Source organism: Manis pentadactyla, chromosome 2, assembly GCF_030020395.1.
Source record: "Manis pentadactyla isolate mManPen7 chromosome 2, mManPen7.hap1, whole genome shotgun sequence".
NCBI lineage: Eukaryota > Metazoa > Chordata > Mammalia > Pholidota > Manidae > Manis > Manis pentadactyla.
The window spans coordinates 216113415-216139213 of record NC_080020.1 but is presented as its reverse complement, the minus strand read 5'-3'; the positions used below and the strand labels follow the sequence as shown (position 1 = coordinate 216139213).

The window sequence follows — 25799 nt, the reverse complement described above, 5'->3', positions numbered from 1 at the left end:
GGCATGATTTCATTCAAGCTCTCTGGGAAGCAGAGTACCCAAAGGCATACAGGCTCCAGGACATACAAAGCAGTAATCCTGCAATTATGGTGGATGAGCTTGATGAAAATGAACAAAAATGAAGGAAGTAGAGCTCAGATAATGATCAAACTATTGGATCAAGTTTTTCCTGTTTTTTTTTTCACTTATATTGCATGATTAATTTCCTTTACTGTTTAAAACAGTTTACAATGCATTTCCTATTATTTATAACTGAAAATATCTTAATTGCCACCAAACACCTAGGTCAAAAGTGCTCAAATTGACAGAAAAAGAAACAGAAAAAAGTATAGGGGACTATTCAAAGGGAACAACTCTCTCCTACCAGTGAGAAAATATTATTTATGAATCAATAATGTGTACTGAATGATAGTATGAGTACAGACAAGGTGCTATTCAATCTTGTACACACTAATTCAAGTACTCAGATCCTCAGAAATGTTCATCTTAATTTTTTTCTAATCTTAAAGCTCAAGGATTAAGAGAAAATCAAGTTGAGATCTAGGTATGAAAAGCAAAAGCAGCAGACTGAATTATTGTTTTTAATTCAACATTTACTCCCACTATCATGTCACCCTGCAGAGTATTAGAGTAAATGAAAAGTATTTCCCTGGCCCACTGATACTGGGCTTGACCACAATACCTGACTTGGTCAATGAAGTGGTAACAGACACGACAGAAGGAGGAGCTAACTAAAATGTGCTTGCATAGTTTGCCTTACTCCTTAGATTGCCATGAGAGCAGGCCACTGATTCCAGGAGAACAGAGAGCAACCCACAGCCTAGAGTCACGCCTATGTAGGGAACAATAACTGAACCCCAGCTACTTTAAAGACATGAGGAAGAAAAGGGAGTATTCGTTGTTAGAAGCTGCTTCAATTTGGAGACTGTTATGTAGCAAAAACTGTTAGGCCCTGTATAATGCTGGGAACATCTGCTTTCTTAGCAATACTTAATACCAATAACAGGATACAAAGTTCTTAAGGAAAGTTAACATAAACATTCACATCAAGCCAAGAAGTCATTCAAACAAAAAAGCAATAGGGAGATATTATTTAAGCCCATAAGAACTCAGGGAAAAGTTCACCCATAAATTTAAATCCAGCCAAAAATAAAACTGTACCAAAATAACAATTCAGATACTTTAATAGTCTTCATGAAACCCTGAAGTCTACTCCTTCTCAGATTTTTGGTCTCTCTTCATGGGCATCCCCTCCTGCAATCAATTTCAAGAAATTTAATATAATAAACTTTCACAGTCCATCCTCAAAATTCACCAATGTCCTCTAATATTTATTATCCCCATTTCAAGACTTTGATAAAGAGCATTAAGGGACTTCATCAGCCTAATTTATTTAGTCCTAGAGATACTCCCCTTTGCAACAGTAGACTACCCTGCCTAACTTCTACTTCAGTCCATATCTCTTGTTCATTTTCTGTACTCCCTCCTACAGAACAGCCTTGTCAAAACTAGGCCTTAATCAGCTTTGTTATCTCCAACTGAACTATTACACACTCTGTATTATCCTTCAGAGCTGAATCCCTTGAATTTCAATAGGATTAAATAGAAGACTTAGATTTTCAAGGTTAAAAGAAATGTAGTCATTTAGTTCCCCAAACAGATGCTTGAATGCCCTATTTCAGGTCAATGTTAAATGTAAAAAGATAATAAACTTGTAAGAATTTTTCACTCATATGATACACTTACACATATATCTATACACACACATATACATGCTGTAATCTTTATTCACAGACAAAGTAAAAATGCAGCACCAAATAACTTTAAAATCAACAACTGACTTTTATGGCATGCTTAGCTGACAGAGCACATAGAACAAACTGAACTCAGTAGCACCTGTATGTTGAAAAATAGTGAGTTTAGAAATCACTAAGTTGAGTCTTTTAAGTTTTAAGAAAATTTTTGCATTCTTATAATAAACTCTCTCATTAAAACCTTTTGCTTGCTCTCCCTTGGTCATATTACCTGTAATTCTTCCAATAAGAAGTTCACTTGGGTAACAACTAATCTACTTTATATAAAGAAATAACATAAATGTAATTTTTCATTTAAAAAGTAGCATCTCTAGAGTGGGGCGGAAGATGGCGGCGTGAGTAGAGCAGCGGAAATCTCCTCCCAAAACAACATATATCTATGAAAATATAACAAAGACAACCCTTCCTAGAATAAAGACCAGAGGACACAGGACAATATCCAGACCACATCCACACCTGAGAGAACCCAGCGCCTCGCGAAGGGGGTAAGATACAAGCCCCGGCCCCGCGGGAGCCGAGCGCCCCTCCCCCCAGCTCCCGGCGGGAGAAGAGCAGGCAGAGCGGGAGGGAGACGGAGCCCAGGGCTGCCGAACACCCAGCCCAAGCCATCCGGGCCAGAGTGCAGGGCCCTCGATACTGGGAAAACAGGGCAGCAAGAACAGTGAGCAGGCACTGGAGGCTGGGCGACAGAGGACATAAGAAAAGCGCGCGACCATTTTTTTTTTTTTTGCTTTTTTGCTGCTTTGTTTTGGCGAGCGCTGTTTGGAAGTCTTAAAGGGACAGGGACCCCAATATTAGGGAAACAGGGCAGAAAGACCGGTGAGCAGAGGCGTGAGGCTGGCACCGGAGAATAAAGAAAAACGAACGACCACCTTTTTTTTTTTAATTAAAAAAAATTTTTTTTTTTAATTAAAAAAATTTTTTTTCTTGTTTTTTTTTGTGGTCGTTGTTTTGTTTTGGCGGGTGCTTTTTGGAAGTCTTAAAGGGGGAGGGCGGGTCACTTAATCCAGAGGTAGGGAATCCGGGATCTCTGGGCACCCTAACCCCTGGGCTGCAGGGAGCAGGGAGGCCCCTTACGGAGATAAATAGCCTCCCAGCAGCTCCTGCTCCAACGCGACTCCACCATTTTGGAGTAGCTGCCCGAGCCAGGCCACGCCCACAGCAACAGCGGAGATTAACTCCATAGCAGCCGGCCAGGAAGCAGAAACCCTGTCTGCGCGCAGCTGCGCAGCACAAGCCACTAGAGGCCGCTGTTCTCCCAGGAGAGGAGGGCCACAAACCAACAAGAAAGGAAGTCCTTCCAGCCGTCACTCGTCCCAGTTCTGCAGACTATTCCTATCACCATGAAAAGGCAAAGCTACAGGCAGACAAAGATCACAGAGACAACACCAGAGAAGGAGACAGACCTAACCAGTCTTCCTGACAAAGAATTCAAAATAAGAATCATAAACATGCTGACAGAGATGCAGAGAAATACGCAAGAAAAATGGGATGAAGTCCGGAAAGAGATCACAGATGCCAGAAAGGAGATCGCAGAAATGAAACAAACTCTGGAAGGGTTTATAAGCAGAATGGATAGAATGCAAGAGGCCATTGATGGAATTGAAATCAGAGAACAGGAACGCATGGAAGCTGACATAGAGAGAGACAAAAGGATCTCCAGGAATGAAACAATATTAAGAGAACTGTGTGACCAATCTAAAAGGAGCAATATCCGTATTATAGGGGTCCCAGAAGAAGAAGAGAGAGGCAAAGAGATGGAAAGTATCTTAGAAGAAATAATTGCTGAAAACTTCCCCACACTGGGGGAGGAAGTAATCAAACAGACCACGGAAATACACAGAACCCCCAACAGAAAGGATCCAAGAAGGGCAACACCAAGACACATAATAATTAAAATGGCAAAGATCAAGGACAAGGAAAGAGTGTTAAAGGCAGCTAGAGAGAAAAAGGTCACCTATAAAGGGAAACCCATCAGGCTATCGTCAGATTTCTCAACAGAAACCCTACAGGCCAGAAGAGAATGGCATGATATATTTAATACAATGAAACAGAAGGGCCTTGAACCAAGGATACTGTATCCAGCACGACTATCATTCAAATATGACGGTGGGATTAAACAATTCCCAGACAAACAAAAGCTGAGGGAATTTGCTTTCCACAAACCACCTCTACAGAACATCTTACAGGGACTGCTCTAGATGGGAGCACTCCTAGAAAGAGCACAGCACAAAACACCCAACATATGAAGAATCGAGGAGGAGGAACAAGAAGGGAGAGAAGAAAAGAATCTCCAGACAGTGTATATAACAGCTCAATAAGCGAGCTAAGTTAGGCAGTAAGATACTAAAGAGGCTAACCTTGAACCTTTGGTAACCACGAATTTAAAACCTGCAATGGCAATAAGTACATATCTTTCAATAGTCACCCTAAATGTTAATGGGTTGAATGCACCAATCAAAAGACACAGAGTAACAGAATGGATAAAAAAGCAAGACCCATCTATATGCTGCTTACAAGAAACTCACCTCAAACCCAAAGACATGTACAGACTAAAAGTCAAGGGATGGAAAAACATATTTCAAGCAAACAACAGTGAGAAGAAAGCAGGGGTTGCAGTACTAATATCAGACAAAATAGACTTCAAAACAAAGAAAGTAACAAGAGATAAAGAAGGACACTACATAATGATAAAGGGCTCAGTCAAACAAGAGGATATAACCATTCTAAATATATATGCACCCAACACAGGAGCACCAGCATATGTGAAACAAATACTAACAGAACTAAAGGGGGATATAGACTGCAATGCATTCATTCTAGGAGACTTCAACACACCACTCACCCCAAAGGATAGATCCACTGGGCAGAAAATAAGTAAGGACACGGAAGCACTGAACAACACAGTAGAGCAGATGGACCTAATAGACATCTATAGAACTCTACATCCAAAAGCAGCGGGATATACATTCTTCTCAAGTGCACATGGAACATTCTCCAGAATAGACCACATACTAGGCCACAAAAAGAGCCTCAGAAAATTCCAAAAGATTGAAATCCTACCAACCAACTTTTCAGACCACAAAGGCATAAAACTAGAAATAAACTGTACAAAGAAAGCAAAGAGGCTCACAAACACATGGAGGCTTAACAACATGCTCCTAAATAATCAATGGATCAATGACCAAATCAAAATGGAGATCCAGCAATATATGGAAACAAATGACAACAACAACACTAAGCCCCAACTTCTGTGGGACACAGCAAAAGCAGTCTTAAGAGGAAAGTATATAGCAATCCAAGCATATTTAAAAAAGGAAGAGCAATCCCAAATGAATGGTCTAATGTCACAATTATTGAAATTGGAAAAAGAAGAACAGATGAGGCCTAAGGTCAGCAGAAGGAGGGACATAATAAAGATCAGAGAAGAAATAAATAAAATTGAGAAGAATAAAACAATAGCAAAAATCAATGAAACCAAGAGCTGGTTCTTTGAGAAAATAAACAAAATAGATAAGCCTCTAGCCAGACTTATTAAGAAGAAAAGAGAGTCAACACAAATCAACAGTATCAGAAACGAGAAAGGAAAAATCACGACGGACCCCACGGAAATGCAAAGAATTATTGGAGAATACTATGAAAACCTATATGCTAACAAGCTGGGAAACCTAGGAGAAATGGACAACTTCCTAGAAAAATATAACCTTCCAAGATTGACCCAGGAAGAAACAGAAAATCTAAACAGACCAATTACCAGCAACGAAATTGAAGAGGTAATCAAAAAACTACCAAAGAACAAAACCCCCGGGCCAGATGGATTTACCTCGGAATTTTATCAGACATACAGGGAAGACATAATACCCATTCTCCTTAAAGTCTTCCAAAAAATAGAGGAGGAGGGGATACTCCCAAACTCATTCTATGAAGCTAACATCACCCTAATACCAAAACCAGGCAAAGACCCCACCAAAAAAGAAAACTACAGACCAATATCCCTGATGAACGTAGATGCAAAAATACTCAACAAAATATTAGCAAACCGAATTCAAAAATACATCAAAAGGATCATACACCATGACCAAGTGGGATTCATCCCAGGGATGCAAGGATGGTACAACATTCGAAAGTCCATCAACATCATCCACCACATCAACAAAAAGAAAGACAAAAACCACATGATCATCTCCATAGATGCTGAAAAACCATTTGACAAAGTTCAACATCCATTCATGTTAAAAACTCTCAGCAAAATGGGAATAGAGGGCAAGTACCTCAACATAATAAAGGCCATCTATGATAAACCCACAGCCAACATTATATTGAACAGCGGGAAGCTGAAAGCATTTCCTCTGAGATCGGGAACTAGACAGGGATGCCCACTCTCTCCACTGTTATTTAACATAGTACTGGAGGTCCTAGCCACGGCAATCAGACAAAATAAAGAAATACAAGGAATCCAGATTGGTAAAGAAGAAGTTAAACTGTCACTATTTGCAGATGACATGATACTGTACATAAAAAACCCTAAAGACTCCACCCCAAAACTACTAGAACTGATATCGGAATACAGCAAAGTTGCAGGATACAAAATCAACACACAGAAATCTGTGGCTTTCCTATATACTAACAATGAACCAACAGAGAGAGAAATCAGGAAAACAACTCCATTCACAATTGCATCAAAAAAAATAAAATACCTAGGAATAAACCTAACCAAAGAAGTGAAAGACTTATACTCTGAAAACTACAAGTCACTCTTAAGAGAAATTAAAGGGGACACTAACAGATGGAAACTCATCCCATGCTCGTGGCTAGGAAGAATTAATATCGTCAAAATGGCCATCCTGCCCAAAGCAATATACAGATTTGATGCAATCCCTATGAAACTACCAGCAACATTCTTCAATGAACTGGAACAAATAATTCAAAAATTCATATGGAAACACCAAAGACCCCGAATAGCCAAAGCAATCCTGAGAAAGAATAAAGTAGGGGGGATCTCACTCCCCAACTTCAAGCTCTACTATAAAGCCATAGTAATCAAGACAATTTGGTACTGGCACAAGAGCAGAGCCACAGACCAATGGAACAGACTAGAGAATCCAGACATTAACCCAGACATATATGGTCAATTAATATTTGATAAAGGAGCCATGGACATACAATGGCGAAATGACAGTCTCTTCAACAGATGGTGCTGGCAAAACTGGACAGCTACATGTAGGAGAATGAAACTGGACCATTGTCTAACCCCATATACAAAAGTAAACTCAAAATGGATCAAAGACCTGAATGTAAGCCATGAAACCATTAAACTCCTGGAAGAAAACATAGGCGAAAACCTCTTAGACATAAACATGAGTGACCTCTTCTTGAACATATCTCCCCGGGCAAGGAAAACAACAGCAAAAATGAGTAAGTGGGACTATATTAAGCTGAAAAGCTTCTGTACAGCAAAAGACACCATCAATAGAACAAGAAGGATCCCTACAGTATGGGAGAATATATTTGAAAATGACACATCCGATAAAGGCTTGACGTCCAGAATATATAAGGAGCTCTCACGCCTCAACAAACAAAAAACAAATAACCCAATTAAAAAATGGGCAGAGGAACTGAACAGACAGTTCTCCAAAAAAGAAATACAGATGGCCAACAGACACATGAAAAGATGCTCCACATCGCTAATTATCAGAGAAATGCAAATTAAAACTACAATGAGGTATCACCTCACACCAGTAAGGATGGCTGCCATCCAAAAGACAAACAACAACAAATGTTGGCGAGGCTGTGGAGAAAGGGGAACCCTCCTACACTGCTGGTGGGAATGTAAGTTAGTTCAACCATTGTGGAAAGCAGTATGGAGGTACATCAAAATGCTCAAAACAGACTTACCATTTGACCCAGGAATTGCACTCCTAGGAATTTACCCTAAGAATGCAGCAATCAAGTTTGAGAAAGACAGATGCACCCCTATGTTTATTGCAGCACTATTTACAATAGCCAAGAATTGGAAGCAACCTAAATGTCCATCAATAGATGAATGGATAAAGAAGATGTGGTACATATACACAATGGAATACTACTCAGCTATAAGAAAAGGGCAAATCCAATCATTTGCAGCAACATGGATGGAGCTGGAGGGTATTATGCTCAGTGAAACAAGCCAAGCGGAGAAAGAGAAATACCAAATGATTTCACTTATCTGTGGAATATAAGAACAAAGGAAAAACTGAAGGAACAAAACAGCAGCAGAATCACAGAACTCAAGAATGGACTAACAGGTACCAAAGGGAAAGGGACTGGGGAGGATGGGTGGGTAGGGAGGGATAAGGGGGGGAGAAGTAGGGGGGTATTAAGATTAACATGCATGGGGGGGTAGGAGAAAAGGGAGGGCTGTACAACACAGAGAAGGCAAGTAGTGATTCTACAACATTTTGCTATGCTGATGGACAGTGACTGTAAAGGGGTTTATAGGGGAGACCTGGTATAGGGGAGAGCCTAGTAAACATAATATTCGTCATGTAAGTGTAGATTAGTGATAGCAAAAAAAAAAAAAAAAAAAAAAAGGGCAGTTCCTGTGTGGTAACCTCCAACGAGTTCTACACAAGGGTATAAAGGGCATATAAAAGTGTAGGCAAAGGGTCTGTTTGTGTTTATACAGAGGATCAAAGCCTAATTGGGCTACCCCGAAAATGAACTAAGATACGATATGAAAAAGAACTTCCAACATCTGCACCCTCTGGAAGACTCATGCCAGAAGATGATCATCAAAAAACCCCAACAAAGATCCACGCACTGCTACAGCTGTAGATGCACTCATCCCACCAGTTCCTGGACCTGCCATGGGAATGAGGAAGGAGATATCTAAGCTGGCCTGTGCATACAGTAAAACAACAAAATTGGACTGGATCTATACTGTTGGAACTCAACCAAGAATTTGGAGAAGTGCAAATTGTAGCGCTCCAAAGTCTTACAACTACAAACTATTTACTGTTAAAAGAACATATGGCATGTGAACAATCCCCAGGAATGGGTTGTTTTAATTTGTCTGATTTCTCTCAGACTGTTCAAGTTCAGTTGGACAATATCCACCATATCATAGATTTCACAAATCATTCACAAATGCCTAAGGTGCCTAACTGGTTTTCTTGGTTTCACTGCAGATGGCTGGTAATTACAGATATGCTTTGGTTATGTAACTATACTCCTATTATGTTAATGTGTGTGTGCAATTTAAGTAGTAGCTTAAAACCTGTACATGCTGAAGTTACTCTACAAGAAGATATATCAAAGAAATAATCAATCTTCCCATGTTTTCTTCCGCCTGCTACTTCTATAGCTTTTCTTCTTCCTTCCTAATTACAACCCTTAAATAGAATTCGTGCCTCATATCAAATTTACCGAGTATCATAATTCTTCCAAGTGGTAAAGATACCTCAAGACAAATGCTGGGCATAGAAGCCACAGGGCATAAATATGCAAAGAAGTAAAAAGCTAACTTTTTCAAACAATAAGGCTTCTCTCTCACTTACCAACTTCACATTTCCCTGTATGGCCCCGGAAGATGACTGGTTAGCCAGAGACGGGTAAGATTCCTCAAGGGAGGAACAACCTAAGACAGGCACAGTCGCAGGGGGGCCATCAGGTGAGAAATTGGGGATCAACAGAGGTGAGGCTTAGAACCTCACCCCCCCGTTCTGAGAGAAATCTTCTGCATACGTGGATGTTTTATTGCCCTGGTCTAGCTTGGATTAACACATAGTCTACAGGCACACACCTGATCATCTACATGTGCTCTCTTACAACACTAAACTATGTTTTCTACCTTTATCTTGTATCTACCTACCACTTCAGCATTTTATTAAAAATAATAATAATAAAGAGAGAAATGTGGTATCCACATATAAATCAAGTATAAAAACCAAATGAGTATTCATATTTGAACTGACTGTTTATAGTTCATAATGCATGAGCAAAACCGAAAGTTTCTGTGATGACTGCCCTTGTACTGTTCACTATGTAACTTATTCATTATGTAAGAATTTGTTCTACATGTAAAAACTTGTTTGTTATGCCTCAGAAGATTGGAGACTGACAAAAATTAGGCTTGGGGTGGAATAATGATTGTGCATTGAGCATTGACTCCCCTATACAGAATTTTATTGTCGTTAACAACCATTTGATCAATAAATATGAGAGATGCCCTCACAAAAAAAAAAAAAAAAAAAAGGACAGACTTCCAATGGTAAAATAAATTAGTAACCGGGATGTAATGTATAGCATAAGGAATATAGTCAAGATATTGTAACAGCCTGGTAGGGTGATAGCTGGAACCTAGAATTATGTATATAAATGTTCTACCACTGTGTTGTACACTTGAAACTCATGTAATGTAATACTGTGTGTCAACTACCCTTCAATAAAAAATAATTATTAATAAAAAAAAAAAAAAAAAATCAAATGAGTATTCATATTTGAACTGACTGTTTATAGTTCATAATGCATGAGCAAAACCGAAAGTTTCTGTGATGACTGCCCTTGTACTGTTCACTATGTAACTTATTCATTATGTAAGAATTTGTTCTCCATGTAAGAACTTGTTTGTTATGCCTCAGAAGATTGGAGACTGACGAAAATTAGGCTTGGGATGGATTAATGATTGTGCATTGAGCATTGACTCCCCTATACAGAATTTTATTGTTGTTAACAACCATTTGATCAATAAATATGAGAGATGCCCTCACAAAAAAAAAAAAAAAAAAAAGAAGGACAGACTTCCAATGGTAAAATAAATTAGTAACCGGGAGGTAATGTATAGCATAAGGAATATAGTCAAGATATTGTAACAGCCTGGTAGGGTGATAGCTGGAACCTAGAATTATGTATATAAATGTTCTACCACTGTGTTGTACACTTGAAACTCATGTAATGTAATACTGTGTGTCAACTGCCCTTCAATAAAAAATAATTATTAAAAAAAAAAAAAAAAAAGATACCACTACCACAAATGGAAAAAAAAAAAAAAAAAAAAGTAGCATCTGATTCACCCATACTTTAGTGAACTAGTTTCTTCAAACTGTTTTCCTCCCCAATATACCATGAAACAAAAGGAAATGAAACCACTGGAGGGAGGAAATGATGTGCAGGAAAATTTTTAAACAGGCATTTTTGGCAAAGTCCAGCTGGGAACTCAAACCAAGAAGTTTGGATTAATAGAGTATCAAAAGGGCACAGAACAAATAAGACAGTAATCTAGGAATAGCTAGGGAAGGAGGTCACAGAAACAGAAAAAGATTCTTTGGAAAATCTGCTTGTACAACACTCTATCTTCTTAATACTTAACTATAAATCTTCACTTTTTATTTTTCCTATTATTGTCCTTTTTTTCTACTATTGTGTTTTTAAGTGTGCTTTGTTGGTGAGGATGCAAAGAAAGGGGAACCCTCCTACACTGCTGGTGGGATTGTAAACTAGTTCAACCACTGCAGAAAGCAATATGGAGATTCCTCAAAAAACTAAAAATAGAAATACCATTTGACCCAGGAATTCCACTCCTAGGAATTTACCCAAAGAAAACAAGTTCTCAGATTCAAAAAGACATATGTACCCCATATTTATCTCAGCACTATTTACAATAGCCAAGATAGGGAAGCAACCTAAGTGTCCATCAGTAGATGAATGGGTAAAGAAGAGGTGGTACATATACACAATGGAATACTATTCAGCCATAAGAAAGAAACAAATCCTACCATTTGCAACAACAAGGATGGAGCTAAAGGGTATTATGCTCAGTGAAATAAGCCAAGCAGAGAAAGACAAATACCAAATGATTTCCCTCATTTGTGGAGTATAACAACAAAGCAAAATTGAAGGAATAAAACAGCAGTAAACTCACAAACTCCAAGAGGGGACTAGCAGTTACCAAAGGGGAGGGTGGGTGGGGAAGGAGGGAGAAGGGGATTGAGGGGTATTATGATTAGTACACATGGTGTTGGGGGGGATCATGGGAAGACAGTGTAGCACAGAGAAGACAAGTAGTAACTCTGTGGCATCTTACTATACTGACAGACAGTGACTGCAATCGGGTATGGCAGGGACTCAATAATATGGGTGAATGTAGTAACCACATTGTTTTTCATGTGAAACCTTCATAAGAGTGTATATCAATGATAGCTTAATAAAAAAAATGTTCTTTGACCACTACCAGTAAGATGAGAAAAACATTCCAGGGATGGGGAAGAGAGGGAGCAGAATAAAAAACTAAGTCCACTAATTCTATGTTTAAAGTAAATATATAGAACAAGGCTCAATTCTACTTACAGAGTTCTATACCAAGAGTTTTAATCACAAACTCTTGGTATAGAAGGACCTTAGAAAACACTTGAACTTTTCACTAAAGAGAAATACAAAACAGTTCATTAATAGTCTGAGCTTACTCAAAAATGAGACAACAGAAGCAACAGCTATGTTTTGGAGTCAGATAGATGGGGATTCAAGTTTTATTACTAGCTAGCTATGCAATTTATCTGCTTCAATGTCTTTATCTACGAAATAAAGACTTCAGAGGATATGGTAACAGAAGGTAGCTACACTTACCATGGTGAGCATTTTGGTGTGTGTGTGTGTGTGTGTGTGCAGTCTAATCACTATGTTGTGCATCTGAAACTAATATAATATTTTGTATCAACTATACACCAATAAAAAAAGACTTCAGAGGGTTTATTTGACATAAAACAGATCATATGCATAAAGTACCTGACTCCTATCATAGTCCATGGTCATTTTCACTATTGGTTCACTAGAGCATTTTGCTTTTCAATCTTATGAGAAACAAATAATAAAGAGAGGAAATAGAATTTATGAGAAACATACTGCTTCTAAGAAGGGTCAGTCTGTTCACTACTGCATATAAAGAAATATCACCTGCCTTCATTTCAGCTAATGAGGATGTTAACATTTCTTAACTGTCTGGGCCAAGTTCCTAAACAGTGCATATCTCTCACAAAAGAAGTGCACAGGGCTGCTTATGAGAACTTACTATTTGAGATGTAAGAAGCATGAGTGGAAATCAGAAACTAAAAACAGAATACTTATCAATGTAAACCACGACATAGTTTCAAAAGAAATGAGCTAGAGAGAGAATAAAATTTAACAGATTTTATTAAGTACATCAAAAAGTAAGAACTTGTAATTTATATTTTTGTCCTATTTGGTATTTCTTGTTCATTTAGCAATATAGTTTGTAAATCTAATCATTCAAAGCTATTTATTACAATCATTTTCTGCTTTTGAACAATAGATGTCAATTTTTCACAGCCCTTATGTCAAGATTCAGTTTTGAAATAGTCAACTGATCCATTAGTTTTACCAATTCCTGGCATTTTCCAACTCACAGAAGTAGCACTTACGGTAAAGTTTATGTAATTAAAAGGCTTTCACTGTGAGCTATCTTCCCTCAAGCGTCAAAAAAAGGATAAAATAGAAGAGGCATAGTGGCACACCAGAAAGGGGGATCAGACCACAAGCAGCAGCCCAGCCCAGGGAGCCTCTTCGTTCCCATAGGCCTGAGACTATTACTGAGACCACTGAGATGCTGAGCAGCCCAGGGGCACAAGCAAGGAGATTCCATCACAACCACCTTCCCAGGAAGCTTCTTTGTACCCACAGGCTTGAGACTCCCTTTTTCATACAACTAGAGGCAGCAGGTATAGCCTGGCTGTGTAAATCAACTCCTTCCACCTACCACAGAAAGAAGCAACAGAGCTCACTGGGAGCCTCTGTGTCACCATATAAAACAAAATGACCAAAATTGCACAGCAAGGGCTCTGAAAATTAGTTACTGAACTACAGTCCACCAAAGGAGTCCAAGACTTGCATGGTAAACCCAGACAGTGTGAATACCTGCTCAAATAAAAGTTTAAATTTAATAGGACCCAACATCTCCTAACATAGTATCTAAAATTCAATTAAAAAATCACCTCTCATACCAAGAACCAGGAAAATCACAACCTGAATAAGAAAAGATATGAAATGATGCCAACACTCAGACAACTGTTGAAATTGTAAGGATAAAAATGCTTCAATAACAAAAATATATCAAAAGGATCATACACGACGACCAAGTGGGATTCATCCCAGGGATGCAAGGATTCAACATTCGAAAATCTATCAACATCATCCACCACATAAACATTCGAAAATCTATCAACATCATCCACCACATCAACAAAAAGAAAGACAAAAACCACATGATCATCTCCATAGATGCTGAAAAACCATTTGACAAAGTTCAACATCCATTCATGATAAAAACTCTCAGCAAAATGGGAATAGAGGGCAAGTACCTCAACATAATAAAGGCCATCTATGAAAAACCCACAGCCAACATTATATTGAATAGCGAGAAGCTGAAAGCATTTCCGCTGAGATCGGGAACTAGACAGGGATGCCCACTCTCCCCACTGTTATTTAACATAGTACTGGAGGTCCTAGCCACGGCAATCAGACAAAACAAAAAAATACAAGGAATCCAGATTGGCAAAGAAGAAGTCAAACTGTCACTATTTGCAGATGACATGATACTGTACATAAAAAACCCTAAAGACTCCACCCCAGAACTACTAGAACTGATATCGGAATACAGCAAAGTTGCAGGATACAAAATCAACACACAGAAATCTGTGGCTTTCCTATATACCAACAATGAACCAACAGAAAGAGAAATCAGGAAAACAAGTCCATTCACAATTGCATCAAAAAAAATAAAATACCTAGGAATAAACCTAACCAAAGAAGTGAAAGACTTATATTCTGAAAACTACAAGTCACTCTTAAAAGAAATTAAAGGGGACACTAACAGATGGAAACGCATCCCATGCTCATGGCTAGGAAGAATTAATATCGTCAAAATGGCCATCCTGCCCAAAGCAATATACAGATTTGATGCAATCCCTATGAAACTACCAGCAACATTCTTCAATGAACTGGAACAAATAATTCAAAAATTCATATGGAACCACCAAAGACCCCGAATAGCCAAAGCAATCCTGAGAAGGAAGAATAAAGTAGGGGGGATCTCACTCCCCAACTTCAAGCTCTATTATAAAGCCATAGTAATCAAGACAATTTGGTACTGGCACAAGAACAGAGCCACAGACCAATGGAACAGACTAGACAATCCAGACATTAACCCAGACATATATGGTCAATTAATATTTGATAAAGGAGCCATGGACATACAATGGCGAAATGACAGTCTCTTCAACAGATGGTGCTGGCAAAACTGGACAGCTACATGTAGGAGAATGAAACTGGACCATTGTCTAACCCCATATACAAAAGTAAACTCAAAATGGATCAAAGACCTGAATGTAAGTCACGAAACCATTAAACTCTTGGAAGAAAACATAGGCACAAACCTCTTAGACATAAACATGAGTGACCTCTTCTTGAACATATCTCCCCGGGCAAGGAAAACAACAGCAAAAATGAACAAGTGGGACTATATTAAGCTGAAAAGCTTCTGTACAGCAAAAGACACCATCAATAGAACAAAAAGGAACCCTACAGTATGGGAGAATATCTTTGAAAATGACACATCCGATAAAGGCTTGACATCCAGAATATATAAAGAGCTCACACGCCTCAACAAACAAAAAACAAATAACCCAATTAAAAAATGGGCAGAGGAACTGAACAGACGGTTCTCCAAAAAAGAAATACAGATGGCCAACAGACACATGAAAAGATGCTCCACATCGCTAATTATCAGAGAAATGCAAATTAAAACTACAATGAGGTATCACCTCACACCAGTAATGATGGCTGCCATCCAAAAGACAAACAACAACAAATGTTGGCGAGGCTGTGGAGAAAGGGGAACCCTCCTACACTGCTGGTGGGAATGTAAACTTGTTCAACCATTGTGGAAAGCAGTATGGAGGTACATCAAAATGCTCAAAACAGACCTACCATTTGACCCAGGAATTGCACTCCTAGGAATTTACCCTAAGAATGCAGCAATCAAGTATGAGAAAGACCAATGTACCCCTATGTTTATTGCAGCACTATTTACAATAGCCAAGAATTGGAAGCAACCTAAATGTCCATCGATAGATGAATGGATAAAGAAAATGTGGTACATATACACAATGGAATACTACTCAGCCATAAGAAAAGGGCAAATCCAACCATTTGCAGCAACATGGATGGAGCTGGAGGGTATTATGCTCAGTGAAACAAGCCAAGCAGAGAAAGAGAAATACCAAATGATTTCACTCATCTGTGGAATATAAGAACAAAGGAAAAGCTGAAGGAACAAAACAGCAACAGAATCACAGAACTCAAGAATGGACTAACAGGTACCAAAGGGAAAGGGACTGGGGAGGATGGGTGGGTAGGGAGGGATAAGGGGGGGCAGAAAAAAGGGGTATTAAGATTAGCATCCATAGTGGGGTGGGAGAAAGGGGAGGGCTGTACAACACAGAGAAGACAAGTAGTGATTCTACAACAGTTTGCTACGCTGATGGACAGTGACTGTAAAGGAGTATATAGGGGGGACCTGGTATAGGGGAGAGACTTTATACTAGTAAACAAAGTATTCGTCATGTAAGTGTAGATGAATGATTAAAAAAAAAAAAAAAAAAGCAGTTCCTATGTGGTGACCTCTAATGAGTTCTACACAGTGATATAAAGGGCATATAAAAGTGTAGGCAAAGGGTCTGTTTGTGTTTATACAGAGGATCAAAGCCTAATTTGGCTACCCCGAAAATGAACTAAGATACGATATGAAAAAGAACTTCCAACATCAGCACTCTCGGGAAGACTCACGACAGAAGATGATCAGCAAAAAAAAAAACTCCAACAAAGATCCACGCACTGCTACAGGTGTAGATGCACTCATCCCACCAGTTCCTGGACTTGCCATGGGAATGATGAAGGAGATATCTAAGCTGGCCTGTGCATACAGTAAAACAAAAATTGGACTGGATCTATACTGTTGGAACTCAACCAAGAATTAGGAGAAGGGCAAATTGTAGCACTCCAAAATCTTACAACCACAGACTATTTATCGTTAAAAGAACATATGGGATATGAACAGTCCCCAGGAATGGGTTGTTCTAGTTTATCTGAATTCTCTCAGACTGTTTAAGTTCAGTCGGACAATACCACCATATCATAGATAAGTTTTCACAAATGCCTAAGGTGCCTAACTGGTTTTCTTGGTTTCACTGGAGATGGCTGGTAATTACAGGTATGCTTTGGTTAGGTAACTATATTCCTATTATGTTAATGTGTGTGCACAATTTAATTAGTAGTTTAAAACCTATCCATGCTGAAGTTACTCTACAAGAAGATATGTCAAAGAAATAATCAATCTTCCCAGGTTTTCTTCTGCCTGCTACTTCTATAGCTTTTCTTCTTCCTACCTAATCACAACCTTTAAATAGAACTCGTGCCACATGTCAAATTTACCGAGTATCATAATTCTTCCAAGTGGTAAAGACACCTCAAGACAAATGCTGGGCATAGAAGCCACAGGACATAAATATGCAAAGAAGTAAAAAGCTAACCTTTTCAAACAATAAGGCTTCTCTCTCACTTACCAACTTAACATTTCCCTGTATGGCCCCGGAAGATGACTGGTTAGCCAGAGACAGGTAAGATTCCTCAAGGGAGGAACAATCTAAGACAGGCACAGTCGCAGGGGGCCATCTGGTGAGAAAATGGGGAGCAGCAGAGGTGAGGCTTAGAACCTCCCCCCTCATGTTCTGAGAGAAATCTTCTGCATACATGGATGTTTATTGCCCTCGTCTAGCTCGGATTAACACATAGTCTACAGGCACACACCTGATCATCTACATTTGGTCTCTTACAACACTAAACTCTGTTTTCTACCTTTATCTCGTATCTACCTACCACTTCAGCATTTTATTAAAAATAATAATAGAGAAAAGTGGTATCCACATATAAATCAAGTTTAAAAATCAAATGAGTATTCATATTTGAACTGACTGTGTATAGTTCATAATGCATGAACAAAACCAAAAGCTTCTGTGATGACTGCCCTTGCACTGTTCACCATGTAACTTATTCACTATGTAAGAATTTGTACTCCATGTAAGAATTTGTTCATTATGCATCAGAAGATTGGAGACTGACGAAAATTAGGCTTGGGGTGGATTAATGATTGTGCATTGAGTATTGACCCCCCTATACAGAAATTTATTGTGGTTAACAACTATTTGATCAATAAATATGAGAGATGCCCTCACAAAATATATATATATATATATATATATATATATATATATATATATATAAACACTTCCAATTGTAAAATTAATAAGTAACCGGGATGTAATGTATAGCATAAGGAATATAGTCAAAATATTGTAACAACTTGGTATGGTGATACCTGGTACCTAGAATTATCATGTATATAAATGTTGAATCACTGTGTTGTACACCTGAAACTAATGTAATGCAATACTGTTGTCAACTACCCTTCAATAAAAAAAAAAAAATCACACACACAAAAAAAAATCACAAAAAAAAAACTATCAGCAAAATGGGTATAGACGGCAAGAACCTCAACATAATAAAGGCCATATATGATAAACCCACAGCTAACATCATACTGAACAGCGAGAAGCTGTAAGTTTTTCCTCTGAGATTGGGAACAAGACAGGGATGCCCACTCCCCGCACTGTTATTTAACATAGTACTGGAGGTCCTAGCCACGGGAATTAGACAAAACAAAGAAATACAAGTAATCCAGATTGGTAAAGAAGTTAAACTGTCACTATTTGCAGATGACATGATACTGTACATAAAAACCCTAAAGACTCCACTCCAAAACTACTAGAACTGATATCAGAATACAGCAAAGTCGCAGGATACAAAATTAACATACAGAAATCTGTGGCTTTCCTATACACTAACAATGAACCAATAGAAAGAGAAATCAGGGAAACAATTCCATTCACAATTGTATCAAAAAGAATAAAATACCTAGGAATAAACCTAACCAAAAAAGTGAAAGACCTATACCCTGAAAACTATGAGACACTCTTAAGAGAAATTAAAGAGGACCCTAACAAATGGAAACTCATCCCATGCTCCTGGCTAGGAAGAATTAATATAGTCAAAATGGTCATCCTGCCCAAAGCAATATACAGATTTGATGCAATCCCTATCAAATTACCAACATTCTTCAACGAACTGGAACAAATAGTTCAAAAATTCATATGGAAACACCAAAGACCCCGAATAGCCAAAGCAATCCTGAGAAAGAAGAATAAAGTGGGGGGGATCTCACTCCCCAACTTCAAGCTCTACTACAAAGCCATAGTAATCAAGACAATTTGGTACTGGCGCAAGAACAGAGCCACAGACCAGTGGAACAGATTAGAGACTCCAGACATTAACCCAAACATATAAGGCCAATTAATATTCAATAAAGGAGCCATGGACATACAATGGGGAAATGACAGTCTCTTCAACAGATGGTGCTGGCAGAACTGGACAGCTACATGTAAGAGAATGAAACTGGATCACTGTCTAACCCCATACACAAAAGTAAATTTGAAATGGATCAAAGACCTGAATGTAAGTCATGAAACCATAAAACTCTTAGAAAAAAACACAGGCAAAAATCTCTTGGACATAAACATTAGCGACTTCTTCATGAACATATCTCCCCGGGCAAGGAAAACAAAAGCAAAAATGAACAAGTGGGACTATATCAAGCTGAAAATCTTCTGTACAGAAAAGGACACCATCAACAGAACAAAAAGGTACCCTACAGTATGGAAGAATATATTCGTAAATGACAGATCCAATAAAAGCTTGACATCCAAAATATATAAAGAGCTCACGCACCTCAACAAACAAAAAGCAAATAATCCAATTAAAAAATGGGCAGAGGAACTGAACAGACAGTTCTCCAAAAAAGAAATTCAGATGGCCAAGAGACACATAAAAAGATGCTCCACATCGCTAATCATCAGAGAAATGCAAATTAAAACCACAATGAGATATCACCTCACACCAGTAAGGATGGCTGCCATCCAAAAGACAAACAACAACAACAAATGTTGGCAAGGTTGTGGAGAAAGGGAAACCCTCCTACACTGCTGGTGGGAATGTAAATTAGTTCAACCATTGTGGAAAGCAGTATGGAGGTTCCTCAAAATGCTCAAAATAGACTTACCATTTGACCCAGGAATTCCACTTCTAGGAATTTACCCCAAGAATGCAACACTCCAGTTTGAAAAAGACAGATGCACCCCTATGTTTATCACTGCACTATTTACAATAGCCAAGAAATGGAAGCAACCTAGGTGTCCGTCAGTAGATGAATGGATAAAGAAGATGTGGTACATATACACAATGGAATATTATTCAGCCATAAGAAGAAAACAAATCCTACCATTTGCAACAACATGGATGGAGCTAGAGGGTATTATGCTCAGTGAAATAAGCCAAGCGGAGAAAGACAAATACCAAATGATTTCACTGATCTGTGGAGTATAAGAACAAAGAAAAAAACTGAAGGAACAAAACAGCAGCAGAATCACAGAACCCAAGAATGGACTAACAGTTACCGAAGGGAAAGAGACTGGGGAGAATGGGAGGGTAGGGAGGGAAAAGGGTGGGGAAGAAGAAAGGGGGTATTATGATTAGCATGTATAATGTGGGGGGTGGGGGAAAGGGGAGGGCTGTGCAACACAGAGAAGACAAGTAGTGATTCTACGACATCTTACTATGCTGATGGACAGTGACTGTAATGGGGTTTGTGGGGGGGGACTTGGGGTAGGGGAGAGCCTAGTAAACATAATGTTCTTCATGTAATTGTAAATTAATGATAACAAAATTTTTAAAAAATGCTTCAGTAAGCATTTACAAATTTTCTTGAAACAAATGAAAATATCAGCAATGAAACAGAACTTACAAAATGAAGTTCATAGAATTACAGAACTGAAAAATCCAATAAGAAATGTAAGAACTTGCTAGATAGGCTCCATAGTAGAATAGAGATGACAGAGGATAGACTCAATGACCTTAAGGACTGATTAATAAAATTTACCTGATGTGAATGAGAAGGAAAATTGCACTGAAAAAAAACTTTAAAAATTAAAAGAACCTCAGGGAGTTCTGGGATAATAACAAAATATTCAAAGCATTTCATCAGAGTCCCAGAAGGAAAGGAAAAAGAAAGACATTCAAAGAATTAATGGCTGAAAACTCTAACTTGGTGAGAAATAAACCTACATATTCAAGAAACTCACTAAATCTAAATAGGATAAACTCAAAGAAGTACAACACACCAAGACACATTATAATTAAATTTCTTAACACTAAATACAAAAAGTAGTTCTGAAACAGAGAGAAACAATACATTACCTATAGGGAAACACTAATTTGAAGACAGCAGATTTCTCATCAGAAACCATGAAGACCAGAAGGAAGTGGCACAACATTTTACAAGTGCTGTATTGTCCATTGTGACTGTCAATCGGACAAAATATCCTTCAGAAACAAAGGAGAAACAGTCTCAAAGTAAAACAAGATTAAAGGAATGTGTTGCTACCTGACCTGCTCTTAAAGGAAACGATGAAAGAAAAAAATACTGAAGCATCAGAAGGAAGAAAGAACAACACAAAGAGCAGAAATATGGGTACATACAATAGACTATTCTCCTTATGAGATTTGTAACTCATATTTGATGACTGGAACAAAAATTATAATACCATCTTTAAAAAACCTAAATGGAATAAAATTTCCACACTTCATTCAAAGTGATAAAATGTTGGTACCAGATAGTGATAAATGCCCAGAGCAAACACTAACAAACTATGCAGAGATACAAAGAAATGCACTATAAACCAATACTGAATCCTAAAAATTGACCCGTGGGAAGGCAAGAAAAGAGAAACAGAGGAGCAAGAAATGGAGGAAACAAACAGAAATAATAAAATGGCAGACATAAACTCTACCATATCAATAATTAAATGTAAATGGTAAAATATACAAATTTAAAAGGCAAAAATTAACAGTATGAGTTAAAAAGAAAAAAACCCCAAAACCCAACTATCTCATTTACAAGAGATTGATTTCAAATTCAGAGAAACTGATCACTCATATATTGCTGGTGGGAATATAAAATGGTACAATCATCTGGAAAACTGAGAAATTTCTTTAAAACTAAACATGCACTTAACCATATAACCCAGCAATTGCACTTCTGGGCATTTCCCAGAGAAAAGAAAATGTATGTCCATACAAAAACATGTACACAAATTTTCATAGAAGCTTTATTTGTAATAGTCAAAACCTGGAAACAATCCAGATGTCCTTTAATGAGTGAATGGTTAGATAAATTGTGGTGCGTCCAAGTTGTAGAATACTATTCAGCAATAAAAAGGAATGAAATATTGGCACATACAAAAACTTGGGTGAATCCACAGGGAATTACACTGAAAAATGCCAGTCCCAAATGGTACAGTACATACTGTCTGTGATTCCATTAATATAAATTCTTGAAATTATAAAATTATAGGAAATTATGCAACAGATTAGTGGTTGCTAAGGATGAGGGGAGTGGGAAGTAGTAGTACTAGGGAGGTAGGTGTGGCTATGAAACAGCAACACAAGGGATCTTGTTGATGAAATTATTCAATATTTTGACCATGGTGGTAGACACATGAATTTATACATGTGAGAACATGGCACAGAAACATATCCACACACATACAGGCATGCACACACATATACATACACAGTATAAGTAAAACCAGGCAGATTGTATCAAAGGCAAGATTCTGGTTGTGATACTGTACTATGGTATTGCATAATGTTACTATTGGGACAATCTGTTTAAAGAGTTATTTCTTAAAACTGCTTGTGGCTTATGTTTTTCTGCTGTACTCTTGTTTTCTGAAGTGAGCAAAGTAGTGGACATCTGTTGCTCCTGCCTGGTCAATATACACTCTCTTCTCGAAAGAATGTGTGGTTTTTGCTTTGGGAACCTATGCCCTACCCATACCAAGATGGATAGTCTTGGTAGGACTATCCATCAAGATGTCTCACCATCCCTGGACACTGGGCCAGCCAGGTTCACTCTCTTCCTTATAATTTAACCTCGAGCAGAACAGATATAGACTAATTCATCCCAGCTGGAGTGGCTTGCTGAAGCCCATCCATCAGTTCTAGCTTCCTGATCTGCAAGGCTATCTTAGTTTTAAATTCAGAGCCTGTTTCTTTCCTTTGAGCCTGTGAGATAGCCCACATTTCTTCTTAAGTTTTATGCACATTTGGTCCCTATTATTTGTATCTAAAAAACCTAATCAACCTAAGCCCCCCTCAGAAAAACACATACACAAAATCTTTTTCTTACCAAGTTTTACACTCTTTATTATAATTTTAACTGTACAACTTCAATTAAGGTTTCCTTCATAAACTCAAAATGAATAGGTTTTTGTAAATGAACTTAATGGAATACAAATTTAACTGGAGTTGAAAAGCTGTATTAAGCTCTAACTAGAAGCCAAGCATGACATGTTCAAATGACATGAAAATACAATGATGTGGTTCCTCCTCTCAAGTCGGATAGGCAAATCAAGTAACTATAGTAACTGTAATATAAGAATGGCTATAACATAGGTATGTCTAAAAATGCTATGTCAACAAGAATAAAAAGTCATCAGTAAAGAACCTAGACTAAGAATTAAATTTAACCTTTCCTGGCTTGGTTTTAAATAAGTATTATTCCCATAAAGGATTTACCAATATTCTCTCCAAATCAGAGCATAAATATACATTTTTAATCTTATAGCCATAAAGCAAATGTTAGTTCACACATTTTCAATCTCTTAAATGTTTCATTATTAATCTGCAGAACATTAGGTATCCTAATGCTAGTAAGTCAAATTATTTTAACAGAACTAAATGTAGACTTTTTTCTAAAACCACCACTCTACAATGATTATTAGAAACTGCAGAAACAAAAAAAGGATGTATGATAAACATTTACATAGTAATATCATTCTTATTTAGTTTCTAGACTATTTAGTTGCATAAAGCAAAAATCATGCACCCAAAGGTAAGTTCAGTTAAGTTAGTAAAAGACTGCTTTATTATAAAATAATACTTCTTACCTTCTGGAATTGGAATGCACCCCAAGAAAATGAAAGGAGGGAAAAAAAGAGCTTTTAATTTTTCTTTACAAAGCAACAATAAAGCCAAAAAATAAACTGTCCCCTCCCCTCCCAGCAATATTCACAATTCTTCAAATTAGCACCCTCCCCAACTTTGCTACATAAAACATTAATTTCTTCTTTAGAATTTACAAGTTAGCTCAAAATATCACTATGCCTAGAAATACATAATTAAATTCAACTGAAGAGTCTAAGCCATTTCAGATAGCAGTTGCAGTACCTTAATATGTGGCAGAGTAAAACTATTAGAGCAGTTTAGAGTTAAATGTGGATACAATGAATATTACCCATTCTTTAATACTATTCCCATGCATTTCAATTTCAAGGAGCCATCATAAAGCCGTCAGCTATGTAAGGTTTATTAGCTTCCCTTTGATCCATAAGGGAACTTATTGTGAAGCTGAATAGCAATGGATAAGATTACTCTTTCCTGTCAATATCCAAGCATTTTTTTTCATTATTAATCCTTTGTGGCATTCCTACAAGGTTTGCTGGCTTACAAGCAGATGGCAACTAGCAGATAAAGAAATCGCAAGCCAAACTAAAAGCTATCAGCCAACCTTCAATAAATATGGTATCAATTTAATTAATAATGCTCTTCATTCTTAAACTGATCTCTTTCTGATGAAATCACCTCAAGACAATGCAGCCTTGGCAAATAATCAAATCATCTATACTCTGCAGGGAATATGACTTTTGCTGAAAAGTAGCAGAGAATGTTGACTATTTCCCTTGCCATATGCTTTTACATAAGAGGAGGTGGGAAAAAAATAGATGATTGGATAGTTTTTGGTATAAGGTGAGCTAAAACATACTTAAATATCACATGAGAGAGATTATTTAGCTCATAAGTAAATTAATACTAATCAGATGCAATTGGGACACCTCCAAAGAGGTAAAATTTCAATCTGACAAATGTTTATTGAGCATAATTTTTGCTAGATGGTTCCCAGGATTCTTTACAATTTCAACTCTAACAAAGCTTGCTTGGGATGCAAGACTGAAAATAAAATAAGAAAAACTCCTTACTTGATAACAATGCTGAGCTCTGCAAAGCAACAGTATAAAGATTCATTTAAATGTCCCATTAGAATAAGTTATTTAAAAATGTACTGGTCCTTTCAGGAGCCAAGTTATTATATAATGGCTGAGGTTTTTATTTCAAATTCTTCCAGAAAGCAATTTACAGTTAGCAGCTAATCTAATGCTGTTATATGTCAGCATATGATATAAGCTTGATTTGAAAAATAACTGAGTGAATATGCTAATCAGAAGGGTAGAAAGAACTATGGATGCAGGGGCAGTATAATGTACTGAAAAGAATAAAACCAGAAGCCGAAAAGCCTGAACTAGGTTTCTAGTTTCTCTAGTTACACAAGCCTGGCCAAGCCTCAATCTTCATGGGCCTTAATTCTTCAAAAATAAAATGAGATGTAACTGTAATATCCCAATTATCTTTGCCAGCTATAACATTCTATGACTGAAATAATGTGACTAGTCTGGGGAAAGAGGGAGGGAGGAGAAGATGAGGAAAACAATAGAAATTACCCTTTTGGGGTACTGTAAATCAGAGGTATCATGCTGTCACGTAACTAGATAAACTTCATTTGTAAGGCATGCATGTCAAGTCATCTGCTTATCCCCAAATCTGCCAGTACTACTATATATCTAGTACTTCGTCTTCCTTTCCATAAAAGAAGACATTCCTTCCTTTCTCCACAGAGAACCAATGTTTTTCAATACTTCTTTCAGTGGTGACAAA

General features: G+C 37.6%; 1 protein-coding gene across 3 annotated transcripts in view; it reads right to left on the bottom strand.

Annotated features, from left to right (window-relative positions):
* ASXL2 (ASXL transcriptional regulator 2) overlaps positions 1-25799 on the bottom strand; it is a 147578-nt gene that overhangs the window by 71661 nt on the left and 50118 nt on the right. The window contains exon 3 of one of the 3 annotated variants that reach the window (XM_057497362.1): positions 23978-23980. The exons of 1 other annotated variant lie outside the window; for it this stretch is intronic. In XM_057497362.1, the coding sequence (XP_057353345.1) occupies positions 23978-23980 (3 nt within the window). Of the gene's footprint in view, positions 1-1161; positions 2102-23977; positions 23981-25799 lie in introns of those variants that run through there. One more of the 3 variants, XM_057497360.1, reaches the window with a different exon arrangement.